Here is a 23,374-nt window from a genome sequence, read left to right as displayed (position 1 = left end):
AAAATCACACGGAATCCGGGCCGAAAAACAGTCGGATGGTTTCGGACCGACTAGTCACGTTATATTCATGCTCATACGGCGCCGCGTCATCCTAATCGAATTGAAGGGTTTCTCTTCACTTTCGTCGACGTCTTCACAAATCCAGCTAACGCGATGGCTGGCGACAAGGATACTCTTCTGGGGATGGGATTTGACCCTGCCCGTGTCGAATGTCAGCAGGTTGAATATAGACGCTTCGAAATCTCATTTCCTTGTAGGGGCCTTGAAAGCAACGGGTAATCGGGGACTTCAGCCTGCTATGGACCACATTCTTGAGAACGAATCTAAACCTGTGCCGAGTGTGGAAAACGTATCGGAGTCTTCTGCGCCAGCTTCCAGCGCGATGGATGTAGATCAAGACGAGGAAGATGCTGAAGCATTGCAAAGTTTGGGCGGTGTCACAGCGAACGCGGTTGAGGCAAAGGTTCATACAATACATACAATATCATTATTTCGAAATGAGTGTGCTTACTCGTGGACTCTAGAGTATCAAGTGCTCAGAGTGTGGCAAAATCTTCAAGAACACGGCTCTCGCCGAATTTCACGCTGAGAAGAGTGGCCACGACCAATTCGAGGAATCCACAGAGGAGGTAAGTTCGTATGATGACATGCTCCCTTGATTTACAATTAGCTCACGCCCTTGTTTCAAGGTCAAGCCACTTACTGAGGAAGAGAAGAAGGAACGACTGGCGGAGTTGCGCGCAAAAATGGCGGAGAAACGCTCTCGCAAAACCATCGAGGAAGCTGCGGAACAAAGGGCCAATGAACAATTGAGGCGGAAAGCTGGAAAGGTATGATCTGCAATTACCTATAGTGCGCCCTCTTGATCATACACCCTTCTATACAGGATTTGCACAAAGTACGAGAGGACCTGCAAGCAAAAGAAGCAATCAAGGAAGCTCAGCAGAAGAAACGAGGTACCTCTCTGTTGCTCTATGTACTATGTATTACCTTGCTCAAGCATACTTATCAGACAAGATTGAGGAAGCTAAAGCTAGAGCCGCTGTCAAAGCACAGATCGAGGCAGATAAGAAGGCTCGTGCGGAGAAGGCTGCCCGGGAGAAAGCACTCCGTGAAGGACTGCCAATAGAGGACGCAGGAGCCTCGACGTTGGCGGCGGTGGCGGCTCATCCTGGTGCATCAACATCTGGCGTAGCTGGCAAAGATTTTAAAGAAACACGTCTACAAATCCGCATGTCTACCGGAGGTCAACCTTACACGACTTCGCTACCTAGCGATTCTCGTAAATGCATCGTGTCTTCCATTTTGTTGTTTTACTCATATTATCTCTTGCCACAGCATTAAGTGCAGCAGCAGAATTCCTTGCTGCCCAGACTCTGACCGTCAGTGTGGAAACTGTCACTTTTGCACAACATTTCCCAAGGTTTGCTATCCATACTGTTTCTAATATCCTTCCTTGATGTTCATGAACTTCCTTTTTCGCTTTGTCATTGAACAGGAAAACATTCTCGCGTTCTGATTTTTCGAAATCTCTTAGGGAACTTGGCTTAACACCATCCGCCGTGTGTTTTCTTTTTCATTTGTCAGTATCAATTTTAAAGTGCGTTCAGGTCCTCATCGCAACGCCGTAACTTGAGACTGTCCACAAATTAAATGTGAACAGTTTAGTCATAATTTGAATCCAGATATTTGTAACCGTATCTCGTTTTCAATTTCATTTCCTTTCTCTACCTATAAAATTCATTCCTTTTACACTGACATAACCATTTCGAATCATAACAGCGAGTGGGAAAGATCTATCACTGTCTTTCAGCATAGTCTTCAATGATGATTTCCCCCGTCGTTGAACCCACTGCTATGCGCCCTTCGCCTTCATCAATAGCAAGCCGGTTCCAATCATCCGTCTCGTGAGCTCCAAATACCATCGAAGGCGTCGTCGACACCTGATCTGCAGCGGTGATATTATTGCTTCCGGTTTCATCTCTATGTTTTGAAAATTCTAGCATGAGTCCGGCTAACCTCTGTCCTACTTCTCCATCGTAATCAGTATGGCTGTCGAACCAGACAGCTGTCCCATAGGGTCCCAGCGCCATGTCCGTGATAGCAAACAAACGAACAGGAGAAACTATGGTCTGCGATAACACCGGGGGGAACTTGTACGGTAGGTTGTTCGAGGTGATTGCAAAACCTGCTGTGGTTGACGAATGTTTATTGGTCGCTGACGAGATGTACGAATCATTGGGGTAAAGGATGTAATGGTGCAATAGATTCACCGGCCACGGGAAGAGACTGGAGTATCGTATTAGGATATTGAGACTACTAGGCTTGGAGTCGTTGGATAAATATGGGGCAGAAGGGGATATTTGACGTTGCATGACACAACTATCGATCCTCCACTGAAATTCATGTACCTGACTAGGAGAGAGGGATGCCGAGGGAGGATGTGATCCGCGCCTGAAAGCTCGCAGTGAATATAGTGCGAGGGTTTTCGGTCTCAAGATTATGGCGTATTCATCATTAAGGACCGCTTCGAAACTGTCAGGCTGGTATTCGTTAATATGATGATAAGATCCGAAGTGAGACTGGAAAAAATACCTGGTTGGGAGGTACAAATGGTTGTCGGTCTTCAAGTTTAATTTCGTAAAATGGTCGTATAATATCCAAAATTTTGAGTTCATCATTCGGGGCGCGGAAGATTACTGTAGTCCCACTGAAAAACAAGATACTTTTGGCCGCCGTATTTAAAGTAATAAGCGGGATGAATGCTAAATCTGCACTCGATGCAGAAGGGTCGAAGGCCAATATCTCGACGCTATGAAAGTCAGCCACCTCCTGCATGATCAGACCTTTAAGCTTGAAGCTCACTAAGGTGTTTTTATTGCTATTATTCCAGTGCTTTCAGGATCCGAGTTGACCGCGTAACCTCCAAACCATTGCACTGTTCTTCGAGCTTTACACCTCAACGAGCTCAGATCCCAGCATTCAATGGTCAATGTTCGAGGCTCTACCCTGCTCTTCAGAGAGAAGGAAAGTAAACAGGAGCATCCTCCAAGAGTAATGAAATGAAGTGAGGTGATGCGCGCGCGAGGCATAGCAACTGTGACATGGCGCCTGCGTATGACTTTTGGTGATTTCGATGTCCAGTTAAGATGCAAATGCAGCGAGCTAGCAACCAGCGTCTCAATTTGGGCGGAAGATAGATGGTCCAAACTGAATCGTGGCGTTGGAACATCGCGATCCCATACCTCCTTACGCAGGATTAAAACCCAGAGTCCGCGCGAGTGGGTAATATCTTTGAAACTTCGGCAGACCTAAATGGATGATGATCAGTATAAGAAAATGAGGAGAATACGGTTCATGCACTCTTCTGATCGAAAGAACATCCTGCAACGAAAGGTGCTGGAAGATCATGAACAAGACGTCTTCGGGAAGCGACGGAATCATTCTGGAAGTGGATATTGAAATGGACATAGATGGATTCCTAGAGGGACGGTACAGGTGGGGGTAGTCCAAAGCCGATCTGTGGGATCGCATTAGCTATGATAACAATTGCTCGAATCCGAGTTCGAGGTCAATTCTTACCCAGTAGAATCGCTATTGCTATTGCAACCGTCTCCCTCCAGCGTCGGCGAAGACCCTATCCCCTTACTATCACCCGGCGAAGAATGGAAAAGGAAGAAAGTAATCATTTGAGGAAGGGGGTATATGTAGAAAACCCATGGTCTGTCTTCGATTTATGCACGCCGCAGAAGATGAATTCTTAAAGAGGCAACTAGGTCCGTAATCAGATCAAGTCCGAAGTTTGTGTAAGTGCATCAATACAGTATCACGGCTAAGCACGGTCTCCAGGTAGAACGACATATTGGAGATGAAGAGAGGCGTATGAGTGCGTATGTCGGAAAAGGTCGGAAAACATACGTTTTTTTCGGAAAACTACATATTTTCAAACCGTCGGCGGTCGATGAAATCGCATAATTTAAATGGAGAAACAAAACCGGGACCCGTCCGGATTTACAGGCTGTAGAAAAACCATTAGCACTAGTACAGTATCTATTTCTTTTTGTGCGACTGTGAACTCTCTAGGCGACAATAAATATCTTCAGGCAATCTTGCAATACCTTTATTATGTATCTGAAGTGAGGTGCGCTGCGCAGACATAACAACGAGGAATTCAACTTGCTCGCGCCCCTATGGAAGGTATGCACGATAAAGACGGAGAGTTGGCCCTGGGGCCATATGCAATTGATCTCAATGAATCACAAACGACGGCGAGCTTCTATGCGTACTATTTAGACTGGAAGTAGACTAACTTGTTCCTAGTGCACATTGGAATGATTGTAGAGTGGAAGATGCAAGAGACAATAGAATGCATCAAGCCAATGAAAACCTTCCTCACCTTTAAGCTTCGAACATCAGATTTGCTTTGGGGCTTTGAGTATTTCAGGCTAAGAATATGGGCCAAACGTTCGATGTATATGCACTGGAAGCGAGAACGAGCATGCGTCCCTGGTGCCTGCACCAGAGCTTATACACTATACCATACTTTCAGCCATTTTTGGCCTGAGCAAGGCAGGAAGGAGCTTTGGAGAGCGTTGTCCCGACAGTCCTGTATCGGGGATCTGCTTGTTTGAAGAACGTTTTCTCAGAGCTTCTCTCCGTAATGGATCTTATCAAAATCCTGCTTTCTGCGCCACATATGAATATTTCCAAACCGAGTACCTGGGTGAAGAGCGTCATTCGGGAGAAGGTCGTATCGCAATGTACTGAAGGGAGCGACCGACAAAAGTCTTCAGTGGTTCGGATACAGTGTTGATAAATAAGGATAAAGAGGATGGATAGGGTTACAAAGTGATTGAGAAGTTGGTTACGTCGGCGTCATGAGTAATTTCATGAATCCAGAAAAGTGTTTTACAGTGCATGCGTTCAGGAAATGGGTTTGTTAGGACCCGGTATCCTCTAAAGACTATCGAGTAGATACCGTAAGAACGATATGACCCCCTTGGCTACATCTGCACCTCTAGCAGCATCGTTCTCTTCATGGCTTTGTCCCGGATCGGGAGTATCCGCGGCTATCCCGTTGCCAGATAGCCCTCTACGGCTGATAACAGTATAGAACACGCCCAACTCAGACGCGTTCTCGACTAGCTGACCAAGTTTCTGCTGTTTCAATTTGTGTTTACTATTAGAGTTTGGCTTGATGTCTTCATGTCCCAGATGGAGTAACGGCAGCGAATCTAACACGATTTCCTGGTTTTCTGAGCTGTCCATCATGAGCAGCCCGAAAAGAACAGAAAGATGTCCTAACAAAAAGGAGGCGTCTGCTTCCGCTTGTTGTTCTTGTTGTTCTGTTTCCAGCGTGAGTGGGATTTCCGGTATTTTCACGACGGGTCTTGTTGAATGAACAGAGATGAATGGAAGTTGGTGTTCGTACGTGGAGACTAAGAGCTTGAGCACACTCGTAGGCCTGCGACATGAACAAACGCGGATACATGGAATGGTTTTTTGGATACAGTCTGGGTCTAACACTAGAAATTTTAGGGAGACATGAGCACGTAACAGACGCTCATTCCAAATAAAATACGGACTGGTTTCCCTGAGTATGATTTTCGCCTCGTCAACCACCTGAACGAGATTCGTTATAAGGCCAAGCGAAAGACAAAGCCAATCCAGTGCACGAGTTGGTGACGAGCGTTCCGTTACTGTCGTGGGTTGATCAAAATTGCCATTTCCGTAATCCTCAGAGTCATAATCTGTTGTTTTGCCATCCTCTTCCACTTTCTCCACCTTCGTGCGAGTTGTGGGTTTCTCCGTGTTCTTGGAATTATGCTTTCCGTTAATGGCAGTCCGTCCAGTCAACAATGAGATAGAAGATCGACGGGCCCCTGCCATGATTGTGCCCCAAAAATCATCTGCCCTGACAATTGTCCTAACGATAAACATCATTGCTTGACTATTTTTGGTTAGGGTTTGACCCCAAAGGGGATCAGAGTGCGTAAGACTGACGAGCACCCGGAAGATAATTTCCGTACACCGGCTTGAAGCATCTGCAACACTGATGAGAGCGAATGGCAATAAGGGCCATTGGGAGTACTCACCCATTCCGGTTCTATGTTTATCCTTCCTCTTCATAGGTAAAGCAAGAGTTGTCGAAAGTTCAGCAGTTATACCCACCGCTACCAGACCATCCGCTAGCCATTCGTCCCGAGCCTCATCGAGAAGACGGCGACAATTTGCATGATCAACCTCCCGCGAAGGTGCCCATTGCGCTAATAGATAACCATCAAGAAGAGCCAGAAGGGTATGGATGACGGAAAAAGGAATGAGATGCAATGACGCTAGGGTTGATGTATATGACGTGGTATGAGTCGATTTAGAGGACGAGGAAGGCTTGGTGATGCCACTTGCGGAATCTACATTTGCAAGACTGGTGATGGAAGAAAGGCCATCTATTGCTGCTTGCAACTGAGCACGAAGGGATTGCAGGAGGAGAGACATGTGGGCGCATGATAAGAGCTCCACGGGAACCGTGGCTAGTGTATGGGTGATTAAAAGGGCATCGGATATCTGAAATGACATGAAAGATCAACATGTTGAACATTTGCTACCAAAGACCTCTCTACGCACAGGTGTCTTTGAATGAAAAATACGAGCTTGCGATGTGATCACAGAATGTAAGGTTTTGAGGATAGCACGGTCCGTCTTCATGATCCCGAGCCTTTTCAGTTGACCATCGGGGGTCGAACTCTGTGATATGATGAGAAGTGGGTCGGTTTCTGGTGTGAGAGAAGCGACAAGAGAGAAGAGAATTGTGGTGAATGATGGGTGTGAAGAAGTGCTTGAGGATGGAGAGACCCGTTGCGCCAAGTCTGTCAAAGAAAGAAGGTCCCGAGATACCAGGGCTGCAAAAGCTACGATCAAAGTATCGAGAACCTGATTGCTAGATCAGAGGCAATATGATGAGATCGAAGTCATAGCGTACCTTGTCTTCTCCTGTTCCACCGCCAGCTTCGATAAACGCATCCCAAGTACTTTGCAGGAAGTCTGCGGCTTTCGCTTGACGAACAAAGTCGGGTTCACAGAGCCGGCTGATTATTTCTAAAGCACTACCGTAGCATAGATTAAAAGACTATGAAGAAAGAGAAAGGCCACGAACCTAGCTTTCTTCAAAGCCGGTGTTTCGTCCTTGCCCATGCCTTCCAGAAGATACCCAACTTCATCCAAGAACCTTCTGCTCTCTCCTTTATTTCGAATTTCTGTTATGCTCCTTAATGGTTGAATAATATCAGCTGGCACATTGACTTCTTGCTTCAATCGTCCTTTTCCCTTTCCTTTTGACGGTGAACCGCTCGGGGTAGTGGTGTTGGACTTCAGGGGAGAAAGAGGTTCCGGATAAGGATCATCTTCAGAATTGTCTACTCCCCATCTACTGCGTAAAACGGCATAGGATTCCCGATTGTTGTAATCGTCTTGTAGTTCCTCCGGAAGAGACCGGTCGGCAGGCATTGCCACAAGAAATGACCGCGACTTGCCAGCATAAGTGCGCTTGTGATTCATTGCTGGACGTTGGGGAGAAGAAGATGGCTCTGATGGTGGAGGAATAGAGCGTTTAGGCGGAGATGTAAAGGAAGGGAGTGAAGATGTTTTATCCAGTAAGCTTTTACTACTTGACTCTAGAGAATCTTTCGAATCTCCCAGTGTGGGTTCAGTTTTGGACCGTCCAAGCATGCGTTTGGATAACCTATTCGGAGTCGAGGGTGCTGGAGAAGGAAGGTCGGTGTCGAAGATGTGAGAGAGGTAGTCCTGAGCAGCTTTTGGTGTGGAAGGTACTATCGAGTCGATTTTTGGCTTTTTAGAAGAACTCTGCACGGGTCCTGAGTCCAGGTTTCTCTTTGTGCCTTTCTTGCCATATGTCCGAACGGCAGACATCCAGCAACAAGTACTTAATTTGGGAGTGTACTGAACGGGGCAAAGCGCCCAACTGAGATTTGAAATGACTACCACGTGATGAATGTGACATTCCGGTACGTAACGCGATTGTGACTTTGCTCCCAACTAACCAGAACCAGACCAGAACCAACCATGGACGTTTTCAAAACCAGATTGGAGTCCTTTACTCGCCCTAAACGCGGGAAAGGAGGAACCAAATCTCAGTCTAATTTGAAATGGCCTCATCCGGAGTACTTTATGGCGACTCCAGAGACCCTCGCAGAGGCTGGGTTCTACTTTGATCCTAGCTCTGAAGACAAGGACAACGTTACCTGTTATATGTGCGGAAAAGAGCTAAGCGAGTGGGACGAAAAAGACAATCCTTTTGAAATTCACTTCAAGAAGTGCGGGAAGAAGTGTGCTTGGGCAAATGTTAGGTGTGGATTGGGCGCCGAGATGGATTCGGACGGACGGTAAGCACTATGAAATTAGCATCGAATTATGTGAGGTCCTAGACCTTGTATAGATTCGTATTCACCGACAAGAATCGGCTTCCTACTTCTAAAGCTATGGAAAAAGCTCGATTGGACACGTTTTTATTCGGTGACGGTTGGATACACGACCAGGAAAGAAATCACGGAGCGTCATCCAAGAAGGTCTGTGTTCAAGAAATGTTGCTCAGGCTCCTGCTCACCTCGGTAGCAGATGGCAAAAGCCGGATTCGTATACTCTCCTCATGATGCTCACGATGACACCGCCGTATGTATATACTGCGGTATCTCACTCTCTGGCTGGGACGCAGACGATGATCCCACGTGAGGATATTTATGATCATCAACGATTCAGCATTTCTAAGTAGCCGTTTTGCAGGGAAGAACATCGTGATCGCGTCAAGAAGGCCGGTAATCCTTGTCCAATGTTTCCCGACATCGTTTTCCCGCCTCCTCCCCTCAAGTCTTCTACATCCCATACCAGATCCAAATCGAAGTCCTCGCACGTCGATGTTACTATGCCTATGAAGACGTACGACGGTTCAGACGATGATACTATCACATCTCACACTACGCGCACAGGTTCTGTCGCTAGTACTAGCACGGCTAAAACACCTAAAGCCCCTCGCACTGCAAAGAAAGGTGCTAAAACTCCGAGGTCGCGGAGTGTATCCAGAACACGAAATATCCCTGTCGAAGTTGATGATGAAGATGAGGTTGAAGACCTTCCACCTCCTGCCGCCAAAACTACTAGGAAGGCCCCGACTACCACCACGCGCTCCAGGTCTATCTCTCGTACGAGATCCGTTGCCTCTATCGTAGATTCCGATGGTGGAACTGGCACTGAAGATGAAGTCTTTCTTAAGCGTAGCACTAGCACTCGCTCCAAAGGAAAGGCAAAAGAGACTGGAGCCAGTAGTAGATCCACGGACGACGAGGGTGGGGTTTCCTCCAAGAAGAAAGGTAACAAAGGACGTTCACAATCGAAAACTCGAGTTTCTGTTATCCCAGAAGATATGTCTGACAATGGTGCTGTTGAGCCTCCACCCCCGCCGCCCAAATCAACAAAGAAATCTGTCGCACGAAAACCGTCTACTCGGGCAGGAGCGGCTTCCAAGTCTACGTCTTCGGCGAAACAGAACCATCAACACGAAGAAGACCAAGACTCTGATGTTCTTGAACCAGCTCCTTCGTCGCAGGGGTCAAAACCCTTCTCTAATTCTGTCGCTGCTGCTGCTGCCCTGTTTGATGACAATGTGGAAATCGATATAACCGAACAGATTCATGATCCTCAACCTGTTCGGCCTACCCGAACCACGCGGAAGTCCACCAAGCCTCCAGTTGGCCTCGGTACCAGTACCACCACGAAGAAAAGTACCCTTACAAGGTCAGCGTCCGCAGCTTCTGTTAGGGGTGCCAAGTCTCGTGCCAAAGAGGAAGTGGACGATGATGATCCTTTGGATGACATTCACATGCATGTTCCCCCGATTTCCCCTCCATCCGTTGAATTGGGGCTGAAGGCGGAAGGGGAGTCACAAAGAGAGAGCGTACCTCAATTGTCAGCAGCGAAACCAACTAACTCGCAAAGGAAACTGAATACAAAGAAAAAACTTCCTCCTGTAAATCTCAAAACCGACTTTTCCGATCAAGATGCAGTCCTACCTCCTCCGCCTGTTCCCCCTCGTTCGCCATCGAGACCAAAAACCAAACCTTTGCCGACTCATACACCGGAGATAGACGATGGTGGAGAAGTTGTGCCAGAACGACATACAGAAGAAACGGAGCCAGTAGAACGTAGCGGGATGAGTTCGCGATCGAGGTCGGGAACACGGGAAAGTTCTTCGACTGATACTAATTCGAAAGAGTCAATGTCCAAACCGACAACGTTGCTCAAATCAGCCACGATGAAGAAAAAGGGTAGCTTTTTGAATTCTCGCTCGTCGACTCAGAGCCGCACTGGCGTGTCCATTGACCAGGTCATGAACATATCGTCTGATGAAGGTGATGAGGACGAGGTTGAAAACGTTATTCGCATGGTGGAGCCGGTACAAACAAAGTCGAGGATCTTGACACATGTCAAGCCACCGCCCCAGGGAAAGACGAAGGGCAAGGACACACCTGCCCTTACCTCTACCACTGATCCTACTTCTGACGATTCCCTCATACCAGCATGGGGAAGCGTTCAGGCAAAGATCGCGCAAATTGAAAAGACGGTGGAGACAGAGAGCGGAACTTCATCTTTGAAGCCAAAGCTCGCCAACAGTTTCATAGATGAGCCGAAACCCGACGTTAGCACCGTTACAACTTTGGAGGTCGAAGATCGCGACGTCCAGATGGATGAACCCCCGGATTTGGCGAAGAACGAGATAAATGAAGAGGTGAAAGAAGATGTGAGGGAAGTTTCTCCCCTTCCTCGCCCAGCTGTCACTCCACCAAGGCCCCAACAACAGCAAGTACCGACCAGTCCCTTCAAAACTCCATTCCGATTCGGCATGGGACCCGGAAACCCATTTAATGTGCCGCCGACGCCTGGCGCTCCTATGGAGAGTATTCCTGCTGGTATCCCCATTCCGCTTTCCCGAGAGCCCTTCGTGCCCACGCAAAAACTTTCCGAAACGGAGCTGAGCATGACTGTAGAAGAATGGGTGAGATACCATATGCAGATCGAATATGATAAGTTTAAGGAGGATGGGGAGAGAGAAATTGATGCGTTTCTAAGGACGGCGGAACAGGTTAGGAAAACTATTGAGGCTTTGTGATACGTATTCAAAGTTGTGATTTTTGTGATTCATAGTCTCATCAAGTTTATTTTTCTCAGATTGAGCTTATGTAGTTTCTTTTGTTACTCGTCGGCTTACATAAATCATTTATACGCTAGATCCCATTCTCGTTGAAAGTCATATTTGGATCTTTACTTCTCCTTCACAATGGGCGAATAAATTTGCCGTTTAGCGATTCTAGACGTCAGTCTTTGGACGAGATTCGTGGATGAGGTTGTAGCGCGTGCCTCAATCTCAGTTCAATCTTCATCCGTTCAATTAACAACAGCACAGTTTAAAATGGTTACGATCCTTTTTGGTGCGGTCCCGAGAATTGGCTAACCAAGGTTACAGATCGCTGTCCCCAATTCAAAAGTCAACATTGAACGTCGAGCGCTTGCAACAACGGAACTCCGGGTCGATGGATGTAGCAACTAAAGTACATAGCCCTTGAATCTCGCAATTCGTTGTGTAAATTCGGGAAAGACATGTGTACTCATTGCCATGGTCTTTACATGGCAAATGCTGTTTTGCGCTGGAAACTCTACTTTGTGAAACCTCGTTGTGGCTGTGTGAAATGTAGCCGCCCCCATTTGCGCCTCGACCCATCACATGAAACCGATCCTGCGATTTTACTCCCGTGCAGTTCGTGGCGCTGTGATAAAAGTTTTGAACAGCCAAAAGCTGAGCACCACCGTTTCCGTGTTTTATTCGATGTTTCCTAAATTCAGAACCTTGATACTTGACTCCCATCTGGAATAGCTCTACCACTAGTCACATTTGAAAACACTGGGCAAAGAATGCTGCAACGGGCAACCCCGGTACAATTCAGTTTTGCGATGTCGGGTTCGGAGGCATCTTACCGTCTTATCGTAGGTGAAATACCTTTTTGAATTTCATTCACAAATCGTATAAAATCAGCACTCCTCACAGCACTTGAATTTCACAGGTTGTTGATCATCCGTAGACTGCATCCCTCAGTCTTTCTGTGACAATCCGTGGCAGGTTCCACACCGTCTGGCCGGCCCATCTACTACTGTACCTCTGGCAGGCTTTGCTCACCTACGAATCGGATCTTTATTCGCCTTCTGCTCCGCGTATAGAACATCATGCGTACTTCGAACAATTTTCTTTCTTTGGTTATCTTTGGTCTTTTGTGTGCGAGCAGTGTCCTAGCTGCCCCCATCCCAAGGTTGAGAAGGGGGAAAGACAGCGATTCAGCTTCTGCCAGTTCGACTTCTTCTGATTCAACTTCTTCAACCGGTGTAAGCAACTCCACATCGAATTCTACCGATTCCGGCAGCAGTTCTGGAAGTGGTGCTGGAAGTGGTCCTTGGTTTGCTGTTTATACGGATAGAGGTCCTGATCCCGCACCTGCGGTTGATGATATCAAGGTTCTTGCATCCCTTATTTGCTGAACATAATTGGCGGTACTTATGGTGATTAATTATTTCAGGGCTTCAATGTAGTGTTCGTTCATGGTTATTTGTTCCTTGAGTGGTAAACTTATGATAACTTCCAAAGTATTATGTCTTTCATACTCAGCTCAGGCGCTGCCGACATGGCTATGGCGTGGCAAACATTGTCAGCTTCACAGCGCTCGACTATCAAGCAACAATACCAAGCTGCGGGCATTAAATTGCTCGTTTCAGCGTTTGGCTCGACTGAGACACCTACAACGAGTGGCAAGGACCCTCAACAGCTTGCCTCTACGATGGCTGCATGGGTCAAACAGTACGGCGTCGATGGAATTGGTAAGTTCGAAGGTATCTTCACCAAAGGGAATGTCGTCTCATGTCCGTTCCTATAGATGTCGATTACGAAGACATTACAGCCATGAACAAGGCTGATGGAAAGGCAGAGCAGTGGCTGATCGATTTTACCAATGCTCTCCGAACGGATCTGCCCCAAGGCCAGTACATCCTCACTCATGCTCGTACGTCTGTTCCCATTCGATATCCGAGTTCATGCTCATTTTGGCCTTGCAGCCATGGCGCCCTGGATGGGTTCCGGTACTCAATGGACTTCGGGAGCCTATGTAACTGTGAATACGAAAGTCGGGAGCTCAATTGATTGGGTGAGCCTTCCACCCCTCGCGTTTCACTGATTTATACCCCAATCTAACCGCTTGCCTTAATCCAGTACAACACTCAATTCTATAATCGTATGTTACCCTGTTTGTCCGTTGCTAGCTATAATTGACCGAGTGATACAGAGGGCGCATCGGAGTACACTACCTGCGACGGGCTCCTTACTGCATCCAGCAGCAACAATCCCAAATCTTCTGTCTTTGAAATAGAGGCCAACGGTTTTGAACTCAACAAGATTGTCATTGGAAAGCCTGGATCTACGGGCACAGGTGATGCCTCCAACGGTCAAATGTCGACCGGCACGCTCGCTGGCTGTGTCAGTCAAGCCAAAGGCAAAGGATGGAGTGAGCTTTTTTCCTTATATACATTTGCATTTCGTTATTGACGCCGATTCATAGACGCTGGTGTCATGAGCTGGGAGTATCCGGACGCCAACTCCCAATGGATCACCGCTGTTCGTGGATCTGCATATCCTATTGATGGATCTTCCGACTCCGGCTCATCTGGTAGCTCAACTTCTACTGCAGACGCTGCTTCGCCCACATCCGTTGGCTCGTCTGGTGGTAGCTCTACTGATGCTGCTTCACCTACGTCCCTTGGTTCATCTGGAAGCTCTACCGATGGTGCTTCGCCTACATCCTCCTCATCGACCGTTGCCGACAGTGATTCTGCTTCACCTACATCCCTCGGTTCATCCAGTAGCTCTACCCCTACCCCTGATGGCGCTTCACCAACATCCACTGACGCCGATTCTGGTTCAACCGCTGCTTCTACAGATGCCGGATCTGTTCCCACTACCGACAGCTCTTCACCCACCACTCCGGCAACCAGTGCCAGCACTGCTGCTTCAACTGGGACATTCAACAACGGAATGTGGACACCCAGCGCTTCAACAGCGACATTTAACAACGGAATGTGGACGCCTACCACTGCACCCGCTACTACGGTTGCCACACCTGTACCACAAAGAAGAGAAGAGAGGACCACTCACAGAATGGTTCGCCGGAGAGGATTTCCTGTACCATAATAATCTAAGTTTGTATCTAATCGTAAAAGAGCCTGAGAAAGATATTCCCATCTAATATAAGCATGTCGAAGACCGGCCCCGGTTTCTTCTCAACTTCCCACCATAGCCGACCATTGTACACAAGGCCAAGCTTAAAGCCCTCGACCAAAAAATCAAAACTTCCAGATCAAGATATGTCCAATTTCATAACTCAAAGAGAACGACAAAGGATAAGAAGGGATATCTCTCCAAATCTACGATGGAATCATCAACTGCTCATAAATGTTTCTGCCGTCCTATCTAGCGCTACATTCCACTCATAACCTCTCTAAGAAGCCAAGAAAAGGTGGTATATGCCAGCGTCAATCTTGATCGTCGGGTACATATACTACAGACAATGCTACTGGCACTATGTCCAAGCTCAGAAACGATACGATTCGAGAGAACAATGGCCTTCGATGGTGGCCACCTTTCTGCACGTGAGGTCCTCAGTCGTTCAGAATATTTGGCCTTTTTCCTTCTTTCGATTAACATCGGCTCACTCTCCCTTCGTTTCATTGAAACCTACAAGCAACATTACCTCTCCTAGCCTACTCTATCAATCACCCTTGCACCATGGATGTGGTCACGCAAATGAGCGACACCATCGTCGCGGTATCGCAGCTCCCACCCAAGTATCGAAAACGGGCGCGAATTCAAGAGAGGCCAGGGGAGCACATAGAATCTTTGTATGTCCTATGTCCTTTTCATCTGTTCTCCCACTGCTGACCATCAAATCAGTAGCATGGAGCCCTTGCTAAAGAGCGACGAATCTGAACTGAAACACTCACAGTCAACGTTAGACGCGCTTTCGAAAACATCTGCTCGAAAAGCGCGCAAGTCTCCTCAAAGTTCTTCATCAATGTCTCCGGTTGAACCGCGTAGAAGCTCTCGCATCAAGGACAATCTAGAGAGGCGGACTCAGTCTGTACAGGGGTTCCGGTGATAATCACTTTTTACTATGTTTATGTTATCACCCTCTCATCTTCTGGTCTTTTTATTTAGCTCGAGGGCCGGCTGTAAACGCAAAGCAGATGAGATATCAATGGAAACGGGGAGCCAGACAACGCGTATCCTCGCGTCCGATTCGTCGATCTCATCCAACATTCCCTCAAGCTCTTTGGGATTGTATCCAGTTAAAACAAAGCGTGTAGATTTGGGATATCGTTGTTCTAGTATCAATAACTTGAACCCCAACGAGACATTATGTGCCAGTTGTGGCGCAGTCGTTTGTTTGGATGGGATAGCGGGACAAAAGCTTCAAGTCGAGGATAGCTCCAATATCAAAGAACGACATAAAGGAGTTGAGGTAAAAACTGATGACAAAAATCAGTCGAGGGTATGTGTTGCTTCAATCTCTTTAATTTGGTGCAACTACTAACATTGATGTTAGATTTTCCAACGAGCTACTCAGGGCACTAGAATTCGAGTCAATTCTGGTGCCAACGCAGGCGTAAATTCTGCCGTCGTGCCTCCTCCTCCTCTTGATCCCAAATGTGCGTCACTGATTTATATTCCTTGTGTTGAGCACTGGTGTCTGTTGGTGTGCCTTATGATACCTCGCGGCTTACATTGTTTCAGATACCCTCATAATGCGATCTACGGGTTCGCTTTTCTGGGACGCTTATAAAGAGGAGCACGGAGAACCTCCTTACGGAGAGATACCTTTGCTCTGGGGAGAGCGCAAGGCTGGAGGTCAGAGTTCTAAATCTAGAGGACTGAGGTGAGAAAGTCTAGTCAAATAAGCCTACGACTACCTAGGTCGTCTCCGAGTCTGTCTGAATTCAAGTTATAACCTTTGATATCATCCCTGTTCGGCTTATATCACTCTGCCATTTGCAACCTATGTGTGTTGATAGAGTTGAGAGTAGATCAAGTAAGTACTCAAAGTTTTCACACGAATACCTAGGTCACACCACCGCGTCGTGTGATTCACACCTCAGTTCCCGACTGTTCCCGAGTAGACATTCGTCTCTTGATCATTTCTGCATGACACGATTGGGTCTGGCGACGACAACATAATCGATTTACATATAGATCACCTATGTAGTTCATAGGTGGGCCCTTACCATGTGCGGAAGCTTAAGAGTTCGACAGAGTAAGCTAGTGATCATGACCTGAAGTGGCTTGAAGTGAATTGTGAGTGATCCTACTCGTCTGTACTCTTCCAATTGTGTCTGTTTTCGAAATCACATTCCATACAAGCGACTTTTTCCTTTGACGAAAATCTGCGAGGTGAATGTACCATAGGACTTTTGGAAGAGCGTCCACACCAGCGGCACTAAGGAAATTTTAAGCAGGAATATCTTTGATCGAGGAAGATCACAAACGCACAGCTAGTAGTATCCACTGACGGCTCTTTCTTTGTCTTCTCCTTCAAACATATCTGTCTCTTATACGATCAACAGCAATCTAGAATACCTCGAGGCCTCACTGGCCTGGGGACGTACAGTACTTGAAACTCCAGCTAGATGGAAATGAGGATCGGGTTGAATCAGGGTTGACTACGGGCCAAATTAACTGTCAGCGTCGGCAATTGGCTCGTAAGAACTGGCCAGTGGCGGAGTACTGAATGAGGAGATTGAGGTACAAATCGAAGAAAGAAATTCGCAGGGAAACGTCGGTCAGGTTTTGTGGTAGGGCACCTCACAGAGAGATGCAAAACTTTGAGAGGGTAACAAAGAGAGTTTTGAGGGAAACACGGTAATAACTGTACGAGTATATCCTTCAGAACCATTAGACGTATAGACCACTTGACTGCGTTTTGTGCGTGTCACGCATATGCACGCCGCGCCACGCGGCGACCGGTCGATTTTCCACGTTACGGTATGACTGTTCAACGTTCAAACCTCGACTGCCTACATCGACCTAAAAACATTTTACACAGTAATGCAGTCTATGTCAGCTACAAGTACATGCAACCCACAGCTCTGTCTTTGTCATCCTATCAGACCCTATGAATGCAAGATAATCAATCTCATCATCATGCTCACTTGAAAGTCTTTCCGTCGGCAACAAATAGGCGAGGCGCAACTCGTTATTCTCCAAAATCATTATCAAGTGCTCTTTATCTCCCTCCTTACTTACCGCTGGTCGGCAACACCGCTTCCAACTCGAATACTTTGCAGGCCAAAGATCTTCTCGTCAACGCTCTCTCACTTTCTCAATTCATCCCATGAAACTTTTCTCCGTCCTCATTTTCGGCATAGCCTCCCTTTCAGGTATCGGGGGCTTGCCTGTTGCCGGTTCAGTGAGTGTTGGATTCGCTCGCATCATTGTTCAATCCTCTCTTACCAGTTCATGTTCATGGATAGACAACAACTTCCTCTGTCAGCTCGTCCCCCCCTCATGCTCAGGATGGTCATATCGAGCTCAAAGCCAATGTCACATTCCCTGGATGGTTTTCTAAAAAATCCGATGCTGATCAGAACTCCGTCCAGGAAGCTGTCGAAATCATCCTCGATCTAGCAGCCACGAAGCTCTTTGGCAACGAGAAATCAGTTGCCATCACGGTATCAAAGTGGAAAGGTTACCCGAGAAAAAGCACATCACAGCGTGTGCAGTACTATCCCTTCACAGTCACGTTCAGTAAAGACGACCAGTCTCTTCCACTCGAAACTGGCACTTATAAGGGCAGATTCAAGGCACATGATTTTGACCGCGGCTTTGAGAAGTGGAAGTATTTCGCTGTTTATGGAAACCTGGTCTCTCCAACCGGAAACTTGGTCGTGGACGTTCAGTCTGGTAAAATTGCTGTTCAAAAAACATCTTACATTGGTGTAGATCATGACCCCAATGGTGAAACCGCTGCTTCGAAGGTTAGTTCTGGCCCCACGGCTGTTCCTCAATGGGACCGTGTCGGTCTTTTCTTTTCCTGCCGGTATGGTACATGTTACTCATTTTCTAAACTAGACATCCAACCGTAAAGGAAACAATGTTCACTTCAATCTAAACCCAGTTTCAGGAACGCGTACTGTACAAACTGTACAGAGCTCTGTACAGTAGTAACAATAATTTTATTATGATCAACTGAAGTAAAGCTTACGCGTTTCGAATACTAATCCGACGGAGCGCCGTGCTATTTTATGCATCGCGTGAGCCTTTTTCGCCCCCATTCTCTTTCTCAAACTCCCAACATCAACTGGAGCCTCTTTGCATCTTTGCTGGTCAAAGAAAGCAGGGACTCTGACCCGACCAAGTGATACTCTGCCCCTCTTCTGAGCAATCGTTTTCTACTTCGCACTTGTGAATCTTGATCGTTTTTTTTCGCCATGATCCTTCGCCTTGATTTGTGGACCGCGTGTTTTTTCCTTGGTCTCGTTTCTGTTGTATGGGCTGCTCCTCGTCCGGCAAGTCGTTGATTTTATTTGGCCAATCGAGCTAGATTTTGACCTGCATTTAGGTGGATAGTATTGTCGCAGAGCTAGCCACCTATCCAAGTCCTTCGTCTTCTTCCAGCTCCCCCCATCTCAACCCTCGGAGTCGCTACACCAAGCCGAGGTATATTCATCGCATAGGAATTTCGTTCCAAGGCAAATCATACCAGTGGGAAACGTCGCAAGAAATAGCTCGGGCTAAAGACGTGATTAAGGCGATGATTGTGGAAGCATGGAAAGAATTGGATGTGGAGCCGGTGTATTCCCAAAACAGTGGAAGGTTGAAGTCGGTATTGCTGCCAGAGCTTGTCTTTGATGGAAGTCCTGGAGACTGGACCTTCAGTATGATCCTGAAAGTCGAGCTCAAAGGTCCAAAGGTGTGCCAACCGGGATCTTGTACTTTGAAAGCAGAGCGGAAGAAAGGCTTGAAGTCGGGATATTATGATTTGACTATCAATGATAGCACAGGTCGCAATGTATTTACGAATGGGAAGGAGGCGATAAAGGTGGAAAGTGAGGAGCGATATAAGTAGTGAAACTAGCGAACAGTGGACGCAAGGTGGGGGATCAGCCTCGAGGATCACACTGTCCTATATAGGATAAGATATGAATTTTACTCTAATTCCCACATACGTTCCCGGAAAGGCAGAAAGGTTTACTGTAAGAGAGGTGAGGAGAGGTGGCGTAGTTTTTGGTGAGGAGATCTTTAACCTTCGCTGGCACACAAACCTTTCACACAAATTGCATCGGCTTCAACTTCGCGTTCGTTAGTGTTCTTTCAATTTGTGGTCTCTGCCTGAGCTGACATGGCATGATGGAAAACATAGTGGGATTCAATCCCAAACACATTTCAAGTACACATCCTAACGGGACCTTTTCTCCTACAAATCTACCTTGACTCCCTTCTTCGAAAAGACCTGAAGTTTTCCGTCCTCCCCTTCCACGTCCAATTGGATCTCAAAATCGAAATGATCATTTTTTCCTTCAACTGGTGTTGCAGTCGCGTAGCAATTATCGTTACACGTCCCCTTCCCATGTTTCGCAGCATCGCGAGTGATCTCGTATTTGAGCACTTCTCGATGGTTCCAATTACGAAGGTACTGGTACGTGAAGAAATGCATGACTGGCAGTTTTCCAGATTGTTCCAAACCCAGCTCCTTCCACGCCGATTCGAACATCGCTTCGACAACTTTCTGAGCGGGATATTTGGTAGCTTTGTCCTTCGTTATACGCTGTGTCGTAACTGGTGAATTCTTCGATGCCGTGAAAAGGATTGAGACTTCCTTCATGTAGTTGGAAGGCACGGATTTGAACGCCTAAATTTTCGTACGGTAAGTAAAGTGTAAATATCATATATGAGTATTCTGAAAAGTAAACACTCACAGGAAGGGAAGGCATGGGCTTCAAGGACATGGGAATAGCACACACGACGGAACTGAGGCTGAGGACAAGGAGGGCTGTCCAACAAGTGAGTTGGAGAGAACGCATAATGAGACCCCAGGAAGATAGACAGTGGGTGGGTACAAGACAGTGAGGACACGAGAATGAAGGATGAAGGATTTGTTGGAGGAGTCTTTGGCCAGCAAAGATTCTATGATAGACGGGACGCAACTGTCGTTGGCATTATTTAAGAGAAGCGGACTCCGGATGAGTCCGGAATCGGAAAGGTCTTCTGTAGATCCGACGGGAGCTAAAGAGGGCCTGACATCGACTGATACTCCTATGGCCCGTAGGCAATAGAGTCTAAGACTCAGAGGCTAAGGAAAAGGAAAGACACATTTAAGTAGGTAGACTAGCGGACCCCTGCGGGGCACGATAAACCTTGCTTGATTTCAATTTTCACATGGATACTGTAAGTACTGATACCATCAAAGGATGGAAAAACAAGCAAGGATATGAGCCAGATTATAGAAACAGAGAATAGAATCTGTTGAAATAGGTCATTGGGCTGAAAACAACATTAAAGCGCCCAACGTGTGAAAAAAATGCACGGGCGCTTGGTAAAGACGGGGTGGCAAAGGACCTAGCAAGCAAGGTGATATACCCCGATACACCGAGGAAAAAAGGAAAAAAAAACCGCCGATGGAAGATCTCGGTTACATACCTTTGGTCTAACTGAATACCGCACAGTCACTGAGTCTGCGGTCCCTTGCTTGGTGAGTTGCTTTTGATCTACTTGTTCCATGTTGAATTTTTTTGACTTCAGGTAGAAGGTACATACTATCATAAAACCACAAGGCCTCCGTCAAACTACCCATTTCGTTCCCTACCTTCCTCCGACCAGCGCCCTCCAGCGCCTCACCCGCTGTTTCATCGACACTACTTTTTTCAAAACTCCGCGAAGGCGTGAAAACGAATATGAGATGCGAGCTGCGCGCGCTCGCCGCTGTGGTCGTTGCCGGCATCAAAAAGGCATGGTCCGATTTGAATCTCTAGACGGTGCCGGGGTCGACGGTAAGATCAAGCTGGGGAACATACCTTGGACGTTCAGTACGTTCAGTACTCAATCTGTACCCTGGATACTGGAGACACGATGACGCTCAAAGACGTCCTGTTTTCCGGTCCAGATGTCTGCACACCTCGTAGATGTACTCTGACCCCGAAACAGACAAAGACAAGTTATTTCATGTGACTATCGAAGATGGAAAGGCGGACAAGATTTTTTCGAAGGTGATAAAGTGTGCCCTTGAAGAGGTTCATTGACTATGAAGCAAAAACAGGAAAGCGGCGAGGAAGAGGTCACGGTCGAACGACGTGGATCATGAATTGACACTTGAACTTTTCTCATTGATACTAGTGCTGCCTATTGGTATTATGTTTCCTCAGTTCTGGATATCTGAGACTGCAAACTTGATGATGATAGCGAGATGTTTTTCATTGCTTGGTCCTTGTATTTGTCAAAAGGCCGCGGCAATTTTCCACTGACTAAGCTGCACGACCTTTTCTCATCTTCCCATGAACTTCAAAACCTTCCGACAGACGGCGTAACGCAGGCTTCAAGGCAGGGCAGATCACTACCTCTATGTCGATATCTTCAAGCTACCTTTTTACCTCTCCGTCTCATCGTGCGCTATATCAAGCAATACTCCAACGAAGCAGTAACGCAGACGCATGGTTATCGTGCTCCAGTTCAGATTCACGAACAGGCTTGGGCTGTGATTCAACAAGGTCCGGCAGAAAGAGATCTGGATACAATTACGAAGGGTCAAAGGGCCTGATGAACTCTCTAAAATCGAGGTCTTGTTGAGTTAATATATCAAACATCGTGCGTAATACTGCTCTTGTTCTTCAAATCTCTACTGATGAATATGACGATACAGGACGTGGCAAGTATGATGTGAACATGTACGACGTATGTCAAAGGAATTTCTTTCAATGTCATTTCATACGTAATTCCAAGCCCATTTCCATGAGAACCTGAAGTGCGGCGTGCACGCCTTTTTGCACCTGTACACGATATGAAACCTCCCCACAAGGCGAAACCAGTGGTATCCGGAACTCTGAATCATCATTCTCTACATTCTCTTCAAGATCTTCAAGATCTTCATCTTCATCTTCTCGTTCCTCTACCTCCGCGTCATCCTCCAGTCTGGTCAATGATTGTTGCAGTCTTATCAAAGGCTGACTCGTGTACTGCGCTATGGGATCCTCGAGTATCTCCGTCGCTTGGCGTATGAATTCATCGATGGAATGCACAACAAGCAGCTTTTCGTTTTCGAGAACCGTTCGTGCAAGTCGTGAGGTCATCTCATACTCGTCCTCCTCTTTGACGCTTTCGACGCGAAGTTGTATCCAGGCCCCTGTGCCGGTAGTACACGAATCATGAGGAGAAAAAATTGCATGCACCATGGTCCCCCACTCTTCATGAGCCACATCGTAAAGAGTGTGCGTCGTACTTCCGACGTCTGGAGACACCCTGCTATCTCCTAAGAACAAACATATTTGGATGATTGTTGTATGGGGATTGATGCTTGCGCACCGAGATTGCGACTCGAGCTGCATTTCTTTCGTTTGCCCGGATTCAATGATAGTTTCGTTCATCGAGTTGGTGTTAATGGTAATTGTGGTGGATTATCTCGAAGGGGGAATAATCATGGTTTTTATAATGGGTCAGGATTGTGGCCACAGAGGACGATTGTTCTTGGAACGAGTCAGGATTTTTACCGTATTAGGTTGGGTGCTTGGTCACTACTTTCCCCAGCATACCGGAATAGGTTGTCAATGCGCATGCGCCGCGAAGGTCTCAAACAGCGAACAATAAATTTTTATGTCAAAGCAGGAACGACGACCAGGGTGACAATAAAATCTTCACCGGAAAGAAAAAAATTCCGCGTGACAATTCAGCGACATCATGTGACCGCAAATAACAGCATATTGTCAGTCACATGATATATCAGTTTTGACAGGTCGAGCTCTTTCGTGAATTGTTCGTGAAATTTGACCAGGTTAGATACCTCACTTGGGGCTGCCCTTGTGAAATGGGTTAAAGATTCTTCCAAATAGCCTCTACGTACGTAGGAATCTAGTGCCACTTGCGAGTTATGACCTGTTACGACTCGATTTGAAAAATTGCGCACGTACGCATACTTAGAGTCCTAATGTATACGTACCTTACTTCCTTCTTCTGATTCGACTACTTTGTACTCAGGACCGCAGCACCTTAAAGTTTCTTGCAACAATTTTGTCT

At 46.9% G+C, this 23,374-nt stretch overlaps 11 protein-coding genes across 11 annotated transcripts; 7 read left to right on the top strand and 4 right to left on the bottom strand.

Annotated features, from left to right (window-relative positions):
* Nucleotides 1–31: 31 nt before the first annotated feature.
* Nucleotides 32–1,700, top strand: C8R40DRAFT_1110759 (DNA-binding protein). The gene is made up of 9 exons (XM_046228333.1): nt 32–211; nt 258–463; nt 525–629; nt 690–830; nt 887–956; nt 1,013–1,282; nt 1,339–1,423; nt 1,499–1,562; nt 1,611–1,700. The coding sequence occupies exons 1-9, from the start codon at nt 154–156 to the stop codon at nt 1,629–1,631; spliced, it is 1,020 nt and encodes a 339-aa protein (XP_046085097.1). The 5' UTR covers nt 32–153; the 3' UTR covers nt 1,632–1,700.
* On the bottom strand, nt 1,701–3,949 carry C8R40DRAFT_1110756 (uncharacterized protein). The gene is made up of 5 exons (XM_046228332.1): nt 3,583–3,949; nt 3,364–3,520; nt 2,866–3,311; nt 2,596–2,812; nt 1,701–2,543 (listed from the first exon to the last, which is right to left on the bottom strand). Exons 1-5 carry the CDS (start codon nt 3,687–3,689, stop codon nt 1,800–1,802), a joined length of 1,671 nt encoding a protein of 556 aa, XP_046085096.1. The 5' UTR covers nt 3,690–3,949; the 3' UTR covers nt 1,701–1,799.
* A 1,007-nt stretch (nt 3,950–4,956) lies between these two features.
* C8R40DRAFT_1070500 (uncharacterized protein) lies at nt 4,957–7,926 on the bottom strand (the record flags this gene model as incomplete). The annotated part of the gene is made up of 6 exons (XM_046226238.1): nt 4,957–5,525; nt 5,586–6,044; nt 6,096–6,564; nt 6,625–6,930; nt 6,980–7,103; nt 7,154–7,926. 6 exons carry the CDS (start codon nt 7,924–7,926, stop codon nt 4,957–4,959), a joined length of 2,700 nt encoding a protein of 899 aa, XP_046085095.1.
* A 153-nt stretch (nt 7,927–8,079) lies between these two features.
* C8R40DRAFT_1048544 (uncharacterized protein) lies at nt 8,080–8,745 on the top strand (the record flags this gene model as incomplete). The annotated part of the gene is made up of 3 exons (XM_046224510.1): nt 8,080–8,399; nt 8,453–8,582; nt 8,632–8,745. The coding sequence occupies 3 exons, from the start codon at nt 8,080–8,082 to the stop codon at nt 8,743–8,745; spliced, it is 564 nt and encodes a 187-aa protein (XP_046085094.1).
* A 3,887-nt stretch (nt 8,746–12,632) lies between these two features.
* Nucleotides 12,633–14,395, top strand: C8R40DRAFT_1110732 (glycoside hydrolase superfamily). The gene is made up of 6 exons (XM_046228331.1): nt 12,633–12,930; nt 12,987–13,112; nt 13,165–13,253; nt 13,319–13,340; nt 13,392–13,610; nt 13,665–14,395. Exons 1-6 carry the CDS (start codon nt 12,705–12,707, stop codon nt 14,291–14,293), a joined length of 1,311 nt encoding a protein of 436 aa, XP_046085093.1. The 5' UTR covers nt 12,633–12,704; the 3' UTR covers nt 14,294–14,395.
* Nucleotides 14,396–14,622: 227 nt separating this feature from the next.
* Nucleotides 14,623–16,132, top strand: C8R40DRAFT_341110 (uncharacterized protein). Its single transcript, XM_046234773.1, has 4 exons — nt 14,623–15,000; nt 15,056–15,253; nt 15,317–15,650; nt 15,705–16,132. Exons 1-4 carry the CDS (start codon nt 14,888–14,890, stop codon nt 15,939–15,941), a joined length of 882 nt encoding a protein of 293 aa, XP_046085092.1. The 5' UTR covers nt 14,623–14,887; the 3' UTR covers nt 15,942–16,132.
* Nucleotides 16,133–17,486: 1,354 nt separating this feature from the next.
* Nucleotides 17,487–18,316, top strand: C8R40DRAFT_1070496 (uncharacterized protein; the record flags this gene model as incomplete). Its single annotated transcript, XM_046226237.1, has 3 exons — nt 17,487–17,561; nt 17,626–18,129; nt 18,224–18,316. The coding sequence occupies 3 exons, from the start codon at nt 17,487–17,489 to the stop codon at nt 18,314–18,316; spliced, it is 672 nt and encodes a 223-aa protein (XP_046085091.1).
* A 69-nt stretch (nt 18,317–18,385) lies between these two features.
* On the top strand, nt 18,386–19,356 carry C8R40DRAFT_341010 (uncharacterized protein). The gene is made up of 2 exons (XM_046234771.1): nt 18,386–18,660; nt 18,714–19,356. Exons 1-2 carry the CDS (start codon nt 18,583–18,585, stop codon nt 19,218–19,220), a joined length of 585 nt encoding a protein of 194 aa, XP_046085090.1. The 5' UTR covers nt 18,386–18,582; the 3' UTR covers nt 19,221–19,356.
* Nucleotides 19,357–19,513: 157 nt separating this feature from the next.
* Nucleotides 19,514–20,378, bottom strand: C8R40DRAFT_341104 (uncharacterized protein). The gene is made up of 2 exons (XM_046234772.1): nt 20,071–20,378; nt 19,514–20,003 (listed from the first exon to the last, which is right to left on the bottom strand). Exons 1-2 carry the CDS (start codon nt 20,173–20,175, stop codon nt 19,569–19,571), a joined length of 540 nt encoding a protein of 179 aa, XP_046085089.1. The 5' UTR covers nt 20,176–20,378; the 3' UTR covers nt 19,514–19,568.
* A 152-nt stretch (nt 20,379–20,530) lies between these two features.
* Nucleotides 20,531–21,905, top strand: C8R40DRAFT_1070494 (uncharacterized protein; the record flags this gene model as incomplete). The annotated part of the gene is made up of 6 exons (XM_046226236.1): nt 20,531–20,539; nt 20,627–20,722; nt 20,818–20,843; nt 21,032–21,177; nt 21,296–21,365; nt 21,551–21,905. The coding sequence occupies 6 exons, from the start codon at nt 20,531–20,533 to the stop codon at nt 21,903–21,905; spliced, it is 702 nt and encodes a 233-aa protein (XP_046085088.1).
* A 160-nt stretch (nt 21,906–22,065) lies between these two features.
* C8R40DRAFT_1070493 (uncharacterized protein) lies at nt 22,066–22,728 on the bottom strand (the record flags this gene model as incomplete). Its single annotated transcript, XM_046226235.1, has 1 exon — nt 22,066–22,728. One exon carries the CDS (start codon nt 22,726–22,728, stop codon nt 22,066–22,068), a length of 663 nt encoding a protein of 220 aa, XP_046085087.1.
* Nucleotides 22,729–23,374: the final 646 nt, after the last annotated feature.

This window comes from Lentinula edodes, assembly GCF_021015755.1.
Source record: "Lentinula edodes strain Le(Bin) 0899 ss11 chromosome Unknown C8R40scaffold_23, whole genome shotgun sequence".
NCBI lineage: Eukaryota > Fungi > Basidiomycota > Agaricomycetes > Agaricales > Omphalotaceae > Lentinula > Lentinula edodes.
The sequence above is the reverse complement of the archived record's forward strand: the minus strand, read 5'-3'. Positions and strand labels throughout refer to the sequence as shown.

Bases quoted from the DNA above. Each gene is read 5' to 3' on its own strand.
- C8R40DRAFT_1110732 (XM_046228331.1), top strand. From the start codon at position 12,705: ATGTCTTTCATACTCAGCTCAGGCGCTGCCGACATGGCTATGGCGTGG. The intron at 13,113-13,164 runs GTACGTCTGTTC...TTGGCCTTGCAG, and splicing joins GTACATCCTCACTCATGCTC to CCATGGCGCCCTGGATGGGT. The intron at 13,254-13,318 runs GTGAGCCTTCCA...GCCTTAATCCAG, and splicing joins TCGGGAGCTCAATTGATTGG to TACAACACTCAATTCTATAA.
- C8R40DRAFT_341104 (XM_046234772.1), bottom strand. From the start codon at position 20,175: ATGCGTTCTCTCCAACTCACTTGTTGGACAGCCCTCCTTGTCCTCAGC. The intron at 20,004-20,070 runs GTGAGTGTTTAC...ACGAAAATTTAG, and splicing joins AGCCCATGCCTTCCCTTCCT to GCGTTCAAATCCGTGCCTTC.
- C8R40DRAFT_1110756 (XM_046228332.1), bottom strand. From the start codon at position 3,689: ATGATTACTTTCTTCCTTTTCCATTCTTCGCCGGGTGATAGTAAGGGG. The intron at 2,813-2,865 runs GTGAGCTTCAAG...TGACTTTCATAG, and splicing joins ATAGCAATAAAAACACCTTA to CGTCGAGATATTGGCCTTCG. The intron at 2,544-2,595 runs GTATTTTTTCCA...AACGAATACCAG, and splicing joins CATTTGTACCTCCCAACCAG to CCTGACAGTTTCGAAGCGGT.
- C8R40DRAFT_341010 (XM_046234771.1), top strand. From the start codon at position 18,583: ATGATCCTTCGCCTTGATTTGTGGACCGCGTGTTTTTTCCTTGGTCTC. The intron at 18,661-18,713 runs GCAAGTCGTTGA...ACCTGCATTTAG, and splicing joins TATGGGCTGCTCCTCGTCCG to GTGGATAGTATTGTCGCAGA.
- C8R40DRAFT_1110759 (XM_046228333.1), top strand. From the start codon at position 154: ATGGCTGGCGACAAGGATACTCTTCTGGGGATGGGATTTGACCCTGCC. The intron at 212-257 runs GTCAGCAGGTTG...ATTTCCTTGTAG, and splicing joins TGACCCTGCCCGTGTCGAAT to GGGCCTTGAAAGCAACGGGT. The intron at 630-689 runs GTAAGTTCGTAT...CCTTGTTTCAAG, and splicing joins TCGAGGAATCCACAGAGGAG to GTCAAGCCACTTACTGAGGA.
- C8R40DRAFT_341110 (XM_046234773.1), top strand. From the start codon at position 14,888: ATGGATGTGGTCACGCAAATGAGCGACACCATCGTCGCGGTATCGCAG. The intron at 15,254-15,316 runs GTGATAATCACT...CTTTTTATTTAG, and splicing joins CAGTCTGTACAGGGGTTCCG to CTCGAGGGCCGGCTGTAAAC. The intron at 15,651-15,704 runs GTATGTGTTGCT...CATTGATGTTAG, and splicing joins ATGACAAAAATCAGTCGAGG to ATTTTCCAACGAGCTACTCA.